Consider the following 12,043-nt stretch of genomic DNA (forward strand, 5'->3'; position numbering starts at 1 on the left):
TAAAGGCTGTGTTTGAATGTCAGACTTTGAAATATCCAAATATACATTCTCATTTTCACCTAGCGGCCGATGAAATAAAAATCTCAGTGCAGTACTCCCTCTTTTCAAATTCATGATATGAAAATATACTGTACAATCTACAGGGGCCACAGCACACCCTTCTCCACAGCACACAACAGACCCACGTTTCACGTATCCTTTAGAAAGGCACTAAGCAGACTGTGAATACACCAAACTGCAGAAGAGATCCGAAAGCAAACTGAGATAAGCATGTGAGTACGAAAGAGAGGAGGAGGAATTTTTTAAGGACAGCAAAATACCAATCTAAACCAAAGCACAGAAACACTGGCTAGCACATGAAGCAATTCTATCCACACACCACGAAATATATGTTTTTAGAAAGTAGATTCTTGGAGATTTAAAGCATAAACTATGTACATAGCTCCCTCTGATGACCATTGGACACGATACAATGCAAGTCTCCTTTTACTTTTGTTCGTGCACTCAACTGACAGCTGACTGGTTAAATTCTAATTGCTTCCAAGTGAGGTCAGCAAAGGTATTTATCGAAAAGGACTGAACAACAGGCTCAACACACACATGCACGCGCACGCACAAGCACATACACACCAGCGCTCCGGCGTGTTGATTTATGGAAACAATTACAACTCTGGTGGAGCCTCTCTGAGCTGAGAAAGTCTGTAGCTACAGTAGAGTGGCTCATGTTGCAAAAAGCAGACAACAGAAATGGAGTACTTGGGCATCCAGCTCTTATCAACAGGAACAAGTAAGTTATCTGTCCTTTACAAGAACAGTTTCTAACAGCTAATAGCTTTTATCTTCATTTGTATACGCTAGATGCTAAAAAAAAAGAATTAAGAAAACGATTTCTACTAATAATCTGAAAAGAGTAGGAATGAAAATACAGGGCTAAAGCTATGAGGTCTGTTTTGAAATCTCAACTAGTGAAAAGTTAAATGATAGATTGTGCTAATAGTGACTATATAGGTATGAAGTAACAAGGAGAATTTTATCCTGCATGAGAAAGTAGTTGAAGTGAATCAATAGGAGATTTTTGGAAGGACTTAAAACTGAAGATAGAACTCTATTTACAACCAGGGGAAATGTCTGTTTGTGTAAAAAGTTGTCTGAGAGATATCTGTTGTATATACATTTGCATATTGTTAAAAGTCAGCTCAGATGTCACACATTTGTGTGCAGCACTTTTCAGTAGCATAACGTAACCTTGCGTGTTTGTAACAATTGAGCATAAAGACTTACACATGCACCTTTTCTCACAGATCTTTTATTTTCAGTGCAAGCAGCAAATTCAAGTAGTAAAGAAGGTCACGACAACAGAGGTTTTTATAACTTGTGTCTTTAAAGGATATTCTGACTGAAGAGATATTTAAGAAGCTCTTCTATTTCGCCATTATCTGTTAAGGAATAACGATCAGAATTCTAGAAGAGGGAGCAATCTCATTTAAATGAATCTGTAACTCATAAAGACAGAAGGCAGGTCGGTGACCTAAGAGCAACAGTCTACTTGAGATTTAATTTTCATTATGTTGTTCATGAACACCCAGAACACTGCACTATAATGCACAAATGGATACTGACATGGATCCTGCCAATTTTGCTCTACAGATCATACTTTTACATTATCTTTCTAATGGGCACTATATCTTTAGCTTGCAATGACATGACTCCAGAGCAAATGGCTACAAATGTGAACTGTTCCAGCCCTGAGCGACACACCAGAAGCTATGATTATATGGAAGGGGGGGATGTAAGAGTGAGAAGACTTTTCTGTCGAACTCAGTGGTATATGAGGATTGATAAGCGAGGCAAAGTAAAAGGGACAAGAGAAGCAAACAACAACTACAGTAAGTAATACTTTTGCATTTCCTATTTCTAAGGTTTTAGAAATCTACACATCATTGTTTCCTATTCCTTGATTTATCGTAGTTTCAGAGGAATTTTGTATAGTGAACTGACCATTGTGTAGAACAAGTTTGCCAATTAATCGTACAGCAGGACATTTGTTATTGATTTTGAAATGCGTCATTTTAAATACTACATTGTAGATCTGCTAATGTATTAGTTACAGCTGGAAACTATTAGCAAACAGAGAGCCTATTTTAACAAGTGAACTAAGGTTGTAAGTATGAAAATGTATAACCACCAACTTTGCTCATAAAATACCTCTGAAACATTAAACCACGTTTATATGGTCCACAAACTACCTAAAGTTTGGTTTGTTTGAGTTAACAATTAAAACATATGCAATACTAGAAAGTTCAATGGAAAGAATTATGTAAACTCTCTTGCAAAATCTTTTAGATAGTTTGCCAAGCCAGGAACAAAATCTATTATAGTTTCTGCAGTTCATTATTACAATGATCATGATGCTGAAAAAATATTCTCTTCCCTTTCTTCCAAAACCATGACTCATCTAGAGAGAATGGACATATAATATTTTACAAAGCTCTACCCAATACAATTTCTGGACTGGAAAAATAATTGTTGCACTAATCTGTGTTTTTCACACAAATACCTACATATCTTTGATTTACACTTGAAGGCATCAATTTTTACAGCAACTATTTTTGCCACGTTTTCTTTCATGTTGTTGCAAATATATTGTTTATTTAGAGAAATATGGCATCTACTTGAAAGGACATTACTTTATTAAGATACAACAGGAAAATACATAGGATTATTTTGCATATTTCAAAATAAAATTATAAGCAAAAGGGGCCAGGGACAAATAAAAGGACAAATATATTTCCAAGGATGCTGTTAAATACAGTTTTAATGTAGGTTGTATGTAGTATTGTGCTTTTTATAACAGCAGCAGCAGCAAAAGAAACCAATAAATCAACCTTCAAGAACTGTTGGTGTGATTCAGCTTTCAGCTGAAGCTGCCTGCTTGTTTTCTATAAGAACAGCACTTTCCATGCTATAAGTGCCTCCCTAGTGGGCTGCATCATTTATTTCTTTACTTCAGGACTACATTAAGTGCTTGGCAACTTGTGTGGCTAAAACTGCATTGACTAATGTGACTGTTTCTTTTAAAATTTGTTTCCATATGTCTCCTTTCTTCCTACACTATTACATAGTGAATAACCATATTCCTCTGAAAGACAACACATGGCCAGCAGCCAACTAAGTTATTTGGTCCATATTCAAGAAGACTCCCTTTGAGTTTCAGGACATTGCTACAATAGAGATCCATAGGGCTGGTTTGGAAGTGAAATGTTGTTCCCACAAAAATCACTGAAAAAAAGGTTACTGAGCATTGAAACAGATTCTTCTAAATTAATGTAGATCAGTGAATATCCACAGTACCCAGTTTTTTCTTTTGTTATTTACGAACACCTTAAAGAAATTATGACAGCATACGAGCTGAATAATTACATACATTTGTGCTTTTTTTTAGTTGAATGAGGCTCAAGTAAAAACTGTGTGAGCAATTTAGCATTATTTCAAATTCAAGTAAAGGTTCTCAGTTCTCTGCAGGATTTCATGCTGCTGAAGCACATTAATGACACCTTGAAACATTCTGTAGTGAGACCACTAGAGAATAATAGATCATCTTGTGCTAATGATGTTCAGAAAACTACAAGAGACTACATTTTCTGATCATTTAGTGATGGTAACTAACTATTACAAATTCCCGAAAGGCAAACTTGAGTCACTAAACCCTTACATTTGTATTGCAGTGAAAAAAAATTGAATCCTTTTCCTGCTAAATGAAACGAGTATCAGGAGAAAACCCAATCAAAAATTGCATGGTTATCTGGTGACTGATGTGTGTTTTGATGAACTGGCTCCACTAAATTTGACTGAAGTATGTAGGAAGTCTCCCACCATCTTAAGTTGAAGTCTCTTACTGTAATTTATCTATTGTATCCCAGGGAATAACATCCAAATGCTTTTGCTGGACAAGTAGAATAGGCAAATATAGACAAAGACAACTGGAAAAATGTGAACACTTATAACTTGGATTGTCTGAGAAACTAAAAAAATTAGTGTTGTAGTATTATTATAGAAACACTTTTTTTGTCATACTCTCTGCTCAACAAAAGATGCAAGAAGCCTTTTTGAAGATGTGCTTATGATTCTCTACTAAAACACCTATAAAGAAAATAATATTTTATAAGGGGGAAAACAAACAAACAAAACAAAACAAAAGCAAAACCAACCAACCAAAATAATACAAGAATAAAAATCCCCACCTGGACTAACACCCTTTCCCTTTTTAACATTAGGAGACTTAAAAGGCTATTTTTATCCAGGGTCTCTGAAAAACATGATTTTAAAATCATACCCATGACAAAGATGTATTAATGTGTGTGTTCAAATATTCTTGTTCCATGATTTCCAGTTCTGAAAGTTAGTAAAAGGTAAATCAGACCTGTTTCTTAGGGTGCAATCCCAGAACAGCTGCAGTCAAACTAATCAATGGATATGAAAAGTGTTGCTCCAAGAAGTTTCTTCTTCTTTTGTCCTAATTTCCCACTTACATAACAAATAAAAGGAATTCTTTTCCCTTTTGAATTCACTAATATGTGCTACTAAAATAAAAATAAGAAAAAAATCATATTTTTACCCATCATAACTTAGTTTCATAAAGGAAGCTGCCCTGACAGATTTATAGGCAGAATCAACTATTTGTTTTCAGCCCATGAACTGGGAAGCATGAAAATTGTGAAAAGCAAACTTCACTGAGAAATGTCTGTAGAATGATAACTTCATCACCACTTTGGCAAGTGCCAAAATTCACAGAGGTTCTCTCATCAGTTGGAACTATGAATGTCAGAATGCCAGGATGGTGAGGAATTAGGGTCTTTGCATTTCCAACTTCTCTAATTACAGAGTAAAAATATATAATAACATACTATGAAAGCAACAGCAAAAATAATGAAAGTGGTAAAAATTGCCTAAGGTTTTAACTTAACAGCCACTGTATTAAATGTATGTGGATTCAAATTTCATGACATAATTGAATGCTGAACCAAATCCTCATTCGCCAACTGTAATTAATCTGTATTTATCATTCACTTGCTCCAAGACACAGCAGAAGTTAACTGCTTAGTTCAAGAAATCTGTGTGTGCTGTCCCAGTGAAAGGGAATTGCTGCATCCTGTTTACAACAGCACTGACCTTGTTAGGTACCCAAAGAACATGGTTCTGTGCACATTTCAGAAAGCAGCAGAGCCTTCTGGTGGACATAAAGGTGATAACTCAAGAGTGAACTAATCAAATCAGAGGACAGTGATCTCCACTAAGCAGAGGAAATCACTTTGCACCTGACAGCTTTGCTTTCAATCTGAAAGCTAAAAGGCAGAGTGAGAGCTGAGAGTCACACACTGAAAAACTAAAGCAAGAATTAGGCAGCAGCCAAGAGATTAGGTCACCCAGAAAAATCTGTCATTATTCATAGAAAAATTTCTCTTTGACAAAAACTTATTATACCTTGTCCAAGCCTAAACCAGATGGTTTCTATTGAAAAATAATTTTTTATCTTGTTCATGGAAAAGAATCTAATTGGGCACACAGAACAGACTCTTTGAATTCTTGATTGTAAAATGTGAGACTGACTGAAAAAGTCTTGGAGATAAGATGGCAATTTGTTAACTCAGTCTCTGATAGAAAAATAAGCCTCTCATTATCACTGTTTACTCTTTTCTTCATTTCAGTTTGTGTTTATTAATTTTACCATATTTTACATGATTTTGTTCAGAAAAAATGCAGCCAAAAATCAGAGTTTATTTTTACTCTATCCAAGAGGATTTACAACTACGACTGGATGATGCTTTAGGACTTTCCACGCTCTGTTGCCTTTGGAATCTCATTTTAAAGACTTCAAAGGGTCTCTTAGTTACTAGAAAAGCCTTCCCGGAACCTGAATCCTAAGATGTCTGATCCTATCATATTCCATGTGTGCCCTAAACCCAGAAAGTACCAATTTCCTCTTCTTTTCAGTGGGCAAAACCAACAACAACAAAAAAAAAAGTAGAAAAAGTAATCTAGTGAGATCTTGACACAAAATGGCTGAAATCTAGATTAAAACTTTTATCTTGGAAAACTACTTCTATTTTGACCAAAGTCCAACAAGTCATAGTTTTCAGCAATATTAAATGAACTCTAACTCAGTTTTGTTCAAACCTAAACCCTAACTGATGGCAAAATACACTTCAAATGCTATCTTAGTGGTTAAATAGTCAAACTTGCTTAGAAATCAGAATTATTTCCAATAGCATTTTATATATGATTCTTAGCATAAAACAAATGCTGGACTATGTATGCTGTGCCACTGTATAAATTTTGTTTCTGTTGATTAAATACATATTACACAGAGAACCAAGAAGATTTGGTTCCTGAAAATCAGATGTTTCAAGGCAGGTATTGATGTACCAGATTCAGTTAAGGGTTATGTGTGTTCCAAACAAGCAGAAAGTCTGTCTTTGCAACTGCAGTCTTGATTTTTCAAGAGGTTGTTTGTTCAACCAAGATTTTGGTGTCAGGAGAAGACAAACCTTCACTAACCTGAAAGTGCTTTTGTTTCACATTAGTACTCTGCTACTCTTTTCAATTATAACAGAAGGAGATTTAATTCAAATGGAAATATATATGTATCCCCTCAAAACCTAGCCTACAGTGCCAAGGATGACTTTCTCTCCTACAGTGATTAATCAGACCTAAATAACAGATTTCCCTGCTCCCTCTCCAGTTCTTTGTCTAGCACTGGTGGTACAAACCACTCCCCAGGTTTCAACTAGCAGAAAGTCTCTTTGCCTGTACCTCAGCCTATACTTTACCACAAATCCCAGGTTTTCACCCCCAGCTGTGGATGAAGATGGGTTTTAGCAAAGATTCAGATATCAGAAGCAGCTGAGTTATACTTGTCTTACAGATTCTAATGACTTTTTCAGTAAGTGTACCCTTTGTGGAAGTGAGAAGAAAGCAGGGAATAAAGTCCTGAACCACTGCAGCGAGATTCTGCAGATCTCATGTCCAGATCAGTGCTCAACTGACACAGGATGACAGGGTGCCACAAAACACAATTAAAACTCTTTATTACTTCTGAATGTACCTCCTGACTCATCATCACCTTGTCTATTCTGAGGCATTTACCAGCTGAAAAGTATGTGGAAAGCCAGACAGTAGCAGTTTATATTCACTTTCTTCTCCCTCTGAACGAAAATGATTGCATAAGCTCTGTGAGGAGAGACTCAAACCTCTGGGCTCAGGCCCAGGCAGCAGCTTCACAAGCTAATATACACCAACAGGGCTCTGTCTGCCAGGGTGAGCTTCAAAACTGAGCTAAAATCAGTATGAGCAGTGAAAAACACCTGAGTCTAAACACATTGTCCTTAAACTGATTAATTTGACCTTGATACACCCTCGTACTTCAGCTGTGGCTTCAAGTTTTTCTGAATCTCTCAATACTGAGATTTATCAGAAATGAGAAACAGTGCATTTTTATGGAACCATCACTCAAATTTAGCAGCCAACTGTGGAAGCAGTTACAGGACACATTTAAAAGATAAATTGCAGCCCCTTCTCCCCCACAGCTTTTCCCCCCTCAATTGTTTACAATTTCTGAATGTTCAAAAAATTCAGTGTTGTATCATTAAGCATGTTATTGCTCCATCCCAAAGAAAATGTGCTGAAGTGGCCCTGACCTGAGACTCAAGAGACTTGAGGCTAATCCAAACTTTTAAGAAATTTGCTTACAGACTTTGGGAAAATTCTTCAGACTCTCTGTGTCTCTATGAAAAGAATTATTCACCTCTCTGTAAAGAGCTTTAAAAAGTATTAGTGGAAAAAAACTTCCAAACCTCAAAAGAATTGTGTGTTACTGCTACAAATATTAAATAATTTTATTATAGAATATTAATTGACTAATAGAAAATGAACTAAAACAACTGAAGTCAGCAGCTAGACAGAAAAACACTGAAGTCAGATGAATCTTAAAAAAGCAATTTCCATATAGGCAAAGAGAATCTGGTAGAAAATGTAATGCCTTATACAGTGTCTTGCAAAACAAAACCTAAATCCAGATATCCCCCTTCACAGCTTCCAGCTTTCTGTATTGTTTGAGTATCTGAAAGTGTTTGGTTTAGATTTCCAGGATCCTGGAGTACAGAGCAAAGCTGGTTTTCCCCTCCATCTTCCTTAAAGCTCAGGAAGACCAAGACATCCTAGAGCATATAATTATACTGTTCCACACTACAAGATCTATCAACTAGTAGTATATTTTGGAATACTTTTCTCATCAAAACAGAAGAAGTTTAGGCAAATGAAGGCTGTTACTCTTCGTGGGTGGCACACTGCTTTCATTGCATAATTGACTGTCTATGACTATATTTGGCAACTGCATTTCAATTGTCTTGTTTGACCTTTGACTTTATTTTTAATTTTTAATTCTGGATATGAGCTGACAGAAAGGTCAAGTTAGCCTTCTGGTGTATGTAATTTAGAAACATATTATTAAAAAGTTAATAGTGAAAATTCTTATGGCAGAAGCATAATAGAGGTTAACAATCCCAGCACTGAACTGTCACACTCTAAAACTTTCATAACACATGACATCATTTATACAAATGGAAAAAGTTCTTTGTTACAACTGGTGTTGAAAAGTTAGAAGTGGATAATCACAGATGTGGCCCACAACACACCAAAACACACCAAAAAAAGCAATAAAAATACCGATGCAATCAATATGCTCTCTTGACTGTTATTTAGCTTTTAAAACAAAGAACGAAACCAGGATGAAGTTATTAAAAGGTCTTTTTCTATTAAAAGGACAGATATTCTGTTAAGAACAGAATCCTTCAGCGTCCAGACTTTCAAAACTACACCCGGTCAGAACATTGATAGATTAACTCAAAACTATAAATGAAAACAGCAAAAATGACCATTTCATGGCATTGTTAACCACAATAGCTTCAAAAGGGATCAACAAACACCACTCATCTCCATCACTTCAATAATAACACTGTCTGAATACCCCCATTACCAGTGGGATTTTCCTGAAGGAATTTCCTAGCATTAATACTTCCATCTTTGGTAAACTGGCTTGCTTCCTTTTAAATGGGTCAATAGACACTGGGAGGTGCTATAGACTATAAAAAGAAGGTGATCAGACTTGTTCTTGGCAATTTTGATACCTTGGAATTTTGATATTTGTCTTACTAGCAGGTAATGTGTTTCAAAACAGAAAAAATATCACTACCTGTTAACAAGAAGCTTTTTTTCATTAATAACCTGTGCTAATTTTATACATTTTATTATGACCTTTAAATGTCATGCGGAATTTGATATTTCAATCAAAAATGAATGTTTACAGTAAAAAACAGTACATAGAGAAGTTCGTGATTGTTAAACAGAGAAATTATTATAGATGAACATAGATATTATCTAGAGCTGAAAAATATTGGGGGAGGGGGAATAATTACAATCAACATCCAATTTGGAGAAGGTTGTATGTGAAACTGTGCTGCAGTCCCAGAGCTGCTCAGGTGAACTGGTGCCATCCTTCTGGGGCTGTTTGTGTGCCCAGCTGTAAACAATGTAGTGGTAAATGGGGAGTTTTACCTGCCAGGTGTGTGGGGACGCTCACAAGAGCTTCTGGTTTCTCATCTAACATGTGCCCAGCACTGCATGGTGACCAGAGATTTGCCCTTGGAGTGCTCTGTATGAACTCTGAGGGGGGCAATGTTCAGGCTCTCTAGCTGGCCATCAAGCAGATGGATTTGGGAGAAAATGCAGATCTAGTCCAGGGAAGAAGGCAGTGGAGAACAGACTGATTCCATCCAGTGCTTGTGTAGCTTCTTGTGAAAACAAGAGTTGTTCTGCCTGACAGAAATTCTGAAGTAAAATAGAAAGGATAACTGAATCCTGAGAGTGCAGCCAGTACTGACACAATTGGAAAGTGCAACTTTCACCAGCTTTCAAAACCAACTTTAACTTCTCCATGCTAATTTATTTCCTTAGGAAGAGCCTGGGCAGCTTGGGGACTGCACATAATGTGCAAGATGATATGTAGAAATCCAAGCAGTTCTTGAGTGCTTATTGGTGAAATTTTACAAGGATTTAGGGAATCAGCTATGCTAATCCAGCACATAATGATTCAAATAATGAGACTTGCTTGTTAGGGCTGCCTTGCAACAAGAGACAGACTTACACTGTGGGAAAGGCCAGCACAAGATCTTCCTCAGCAGCATTCCTTTATGTTTGCTTGTGTGAGGCAACTGCACCTGAGAAGCCTTGAAGTCATCACAGTCATGACACTTTGCAATGCTACCACAAAACACTGGAGTATGACCTTTACAAAAGGCCAGGAACAAATACCTGTCCTCAAAGTGGGATTCATCCCAACTGAATTCCCCACCCAGCACTGTTGCCTGCATTAGTTTAGCACCATCTTCCCCATGCCATTCAATAACACAGCACAGAGAAACCTCTGCCATGTACTAAGCCCATCTCTGACCACGCGTGAACCGCAAGCGTGACAAAACTCAGAGCTCTGCCTACAAATATTGCTACTAATCAAAACCTGAGTTGCATACAAATACAAGTACTTTCAAACTAACTGGTGACAAAAAGCCATTCTTCCAACAAAGACTGAGAACCAAAACCAAATAACAAGGTATATAATTTCCAGGGCAAGCAATTTCCTTCGAGCACTCTAAAGTACCGCATACAAGTCAGAAAAAAAGAAACTTTCTCGTGTCCAAATTATGATTCCAGAAAGACCATTCAGGAAAAAAAATACTACCACCTACCTCATCAGGGACAACATAAGAACTGTGGAGAAAACCACAATGGGAAACACATGGAAAGCCTCTTCCCTGCAAGGAATCCTCCTTTCACACTACTGACCAGCTACAAAGGCTGGCTATGAAAGGAGGCCTTCCTTGCACTTAACAATGTCAGCAGGTACACAGGTGCTTTGAGTCTCTTGCTCTGCTTTGGGTTTCAGAGTGCTGAGCATTCTGTCTGAGCATCTGCTTCAGCAGCCAGGAAGGAAGTTTTCTTATGAGGGTGTAAAAGACAAACAGTCTGGCATGTTTTCCTACCTTACTAGTGGTGTACCAGCCATATATTAGGGTGAATTGGTATTGGACTTCATAGTAAATATTTATTAGTTCAAAGGAAACCAAATGTTACATCAATTTTGAGAGTAGCCTTAGGAGAGTCTGCTCAAATTATAAAGTAAATGGCAAGAGTCCTAGGCCACTTATACTTGTCCCTTTAAATGCCTTTTAAGTTGAGCAATGAAAATAATACAGCTATTAATAAAGCCAAGCTTTGAGATTATTATAAACCAATTTCAATCAGAATGTTCATATTAGCAAACCGGTGCCCAGGCTACTCGATTATAAATAGCAAACTAAAATTATTTAATATGCCTTCATTTCTGACTGGATATTTATGGGACTTGGAAAATTCAGTCTATATTACTGAAGATTAATGTCATGCAACTAAATTAAAGCAAAAAAAAAACAACTACCACATCTTTCTAGGAAACTATTACCACATATTTCACGGAAATCATGCTCTGTTGATTTTTAGCTAAGTAATCCAGTGTCTTGAATTTGAATTCCTCTATTTTAATAATATTCTTCAAGGACACACTCCAGTGAGAACTTATGAAAGGGCACTTTCATCCAGAAGGAACACTGGAAGCAAAACTGGTCTATATCAAAATCAGTGAGCTATCATTAGACCAAACCAGACCAAAAGCAGGATTTTTCAGATAATTCATAACATATAAAGCAGACCCCCTAATTTAGTACAGAGATGAACTGCCTAGCTCTGATCCAAGCAGATTATTTAAGAGAATGTGATGAGTTCCAATGGCTATATCATTTAAGCAGAAAATGATCAAGCGATAGAAGATATACTTATCATAATTACGGTGAGAAATTATTGGAGAAATTAATCAGAACTGTTTAACATCAGAAATGTAATAAATACCTATCTTTGCCAAAATAAGACTTTTTCCTTCCTATATAACAAAATATTT

The 12,043-nt window shown here is 36.6% G+C and overlaps 1 protein-coding gene across 2 annotated transcripts in view; it reads left to right on the forward strand.

The window, feature by feature from the left end:
* The first annotated feature begins 611 nt into the window (after positions 1–611).
* The window catches only part of FGF7 (fibroblast growth factor 7), a 28,334-nt gene continuing 16,902 nt past the window's right edge, over positions 612–12,043 (forward strand). Inside the window, exons 1-2 of one of the 2 annotated variants that reach the window (XM_027688538.1) lie at positions 612–787; positions 1,692–1,886. In XM_027688538.1, the coding sequence (XP_027544339.1) occupies positions 748–787; positions 1,692–1,886 (235 nt within the window). In that variant the 5' untranslated portion in view covers positions 612–747. Of the gene's footprint in view, positions 788–1,301; positions 1,887–12,043 lie in introns of both variants that reach the window. The other variant, XM_027688540.1, reaches the window with a different exon arrangement.

The sequence above is a fragment of the Neopelma chrysocephalum genome, unplaced genomic scaffold (assembly GCF_003984885.1).
Source record: "Neopelma chrysocephalum unplaced genomic scaffold, ASM398488v2 Primary Assembly neopelma1_75, whole genome shotgun sequence".
NCBI lineage: Eukaryota > Metazoa > Chordata > Aves > Passeriformes > Pipridae > Neopelma > Neopelma chrysocephalum.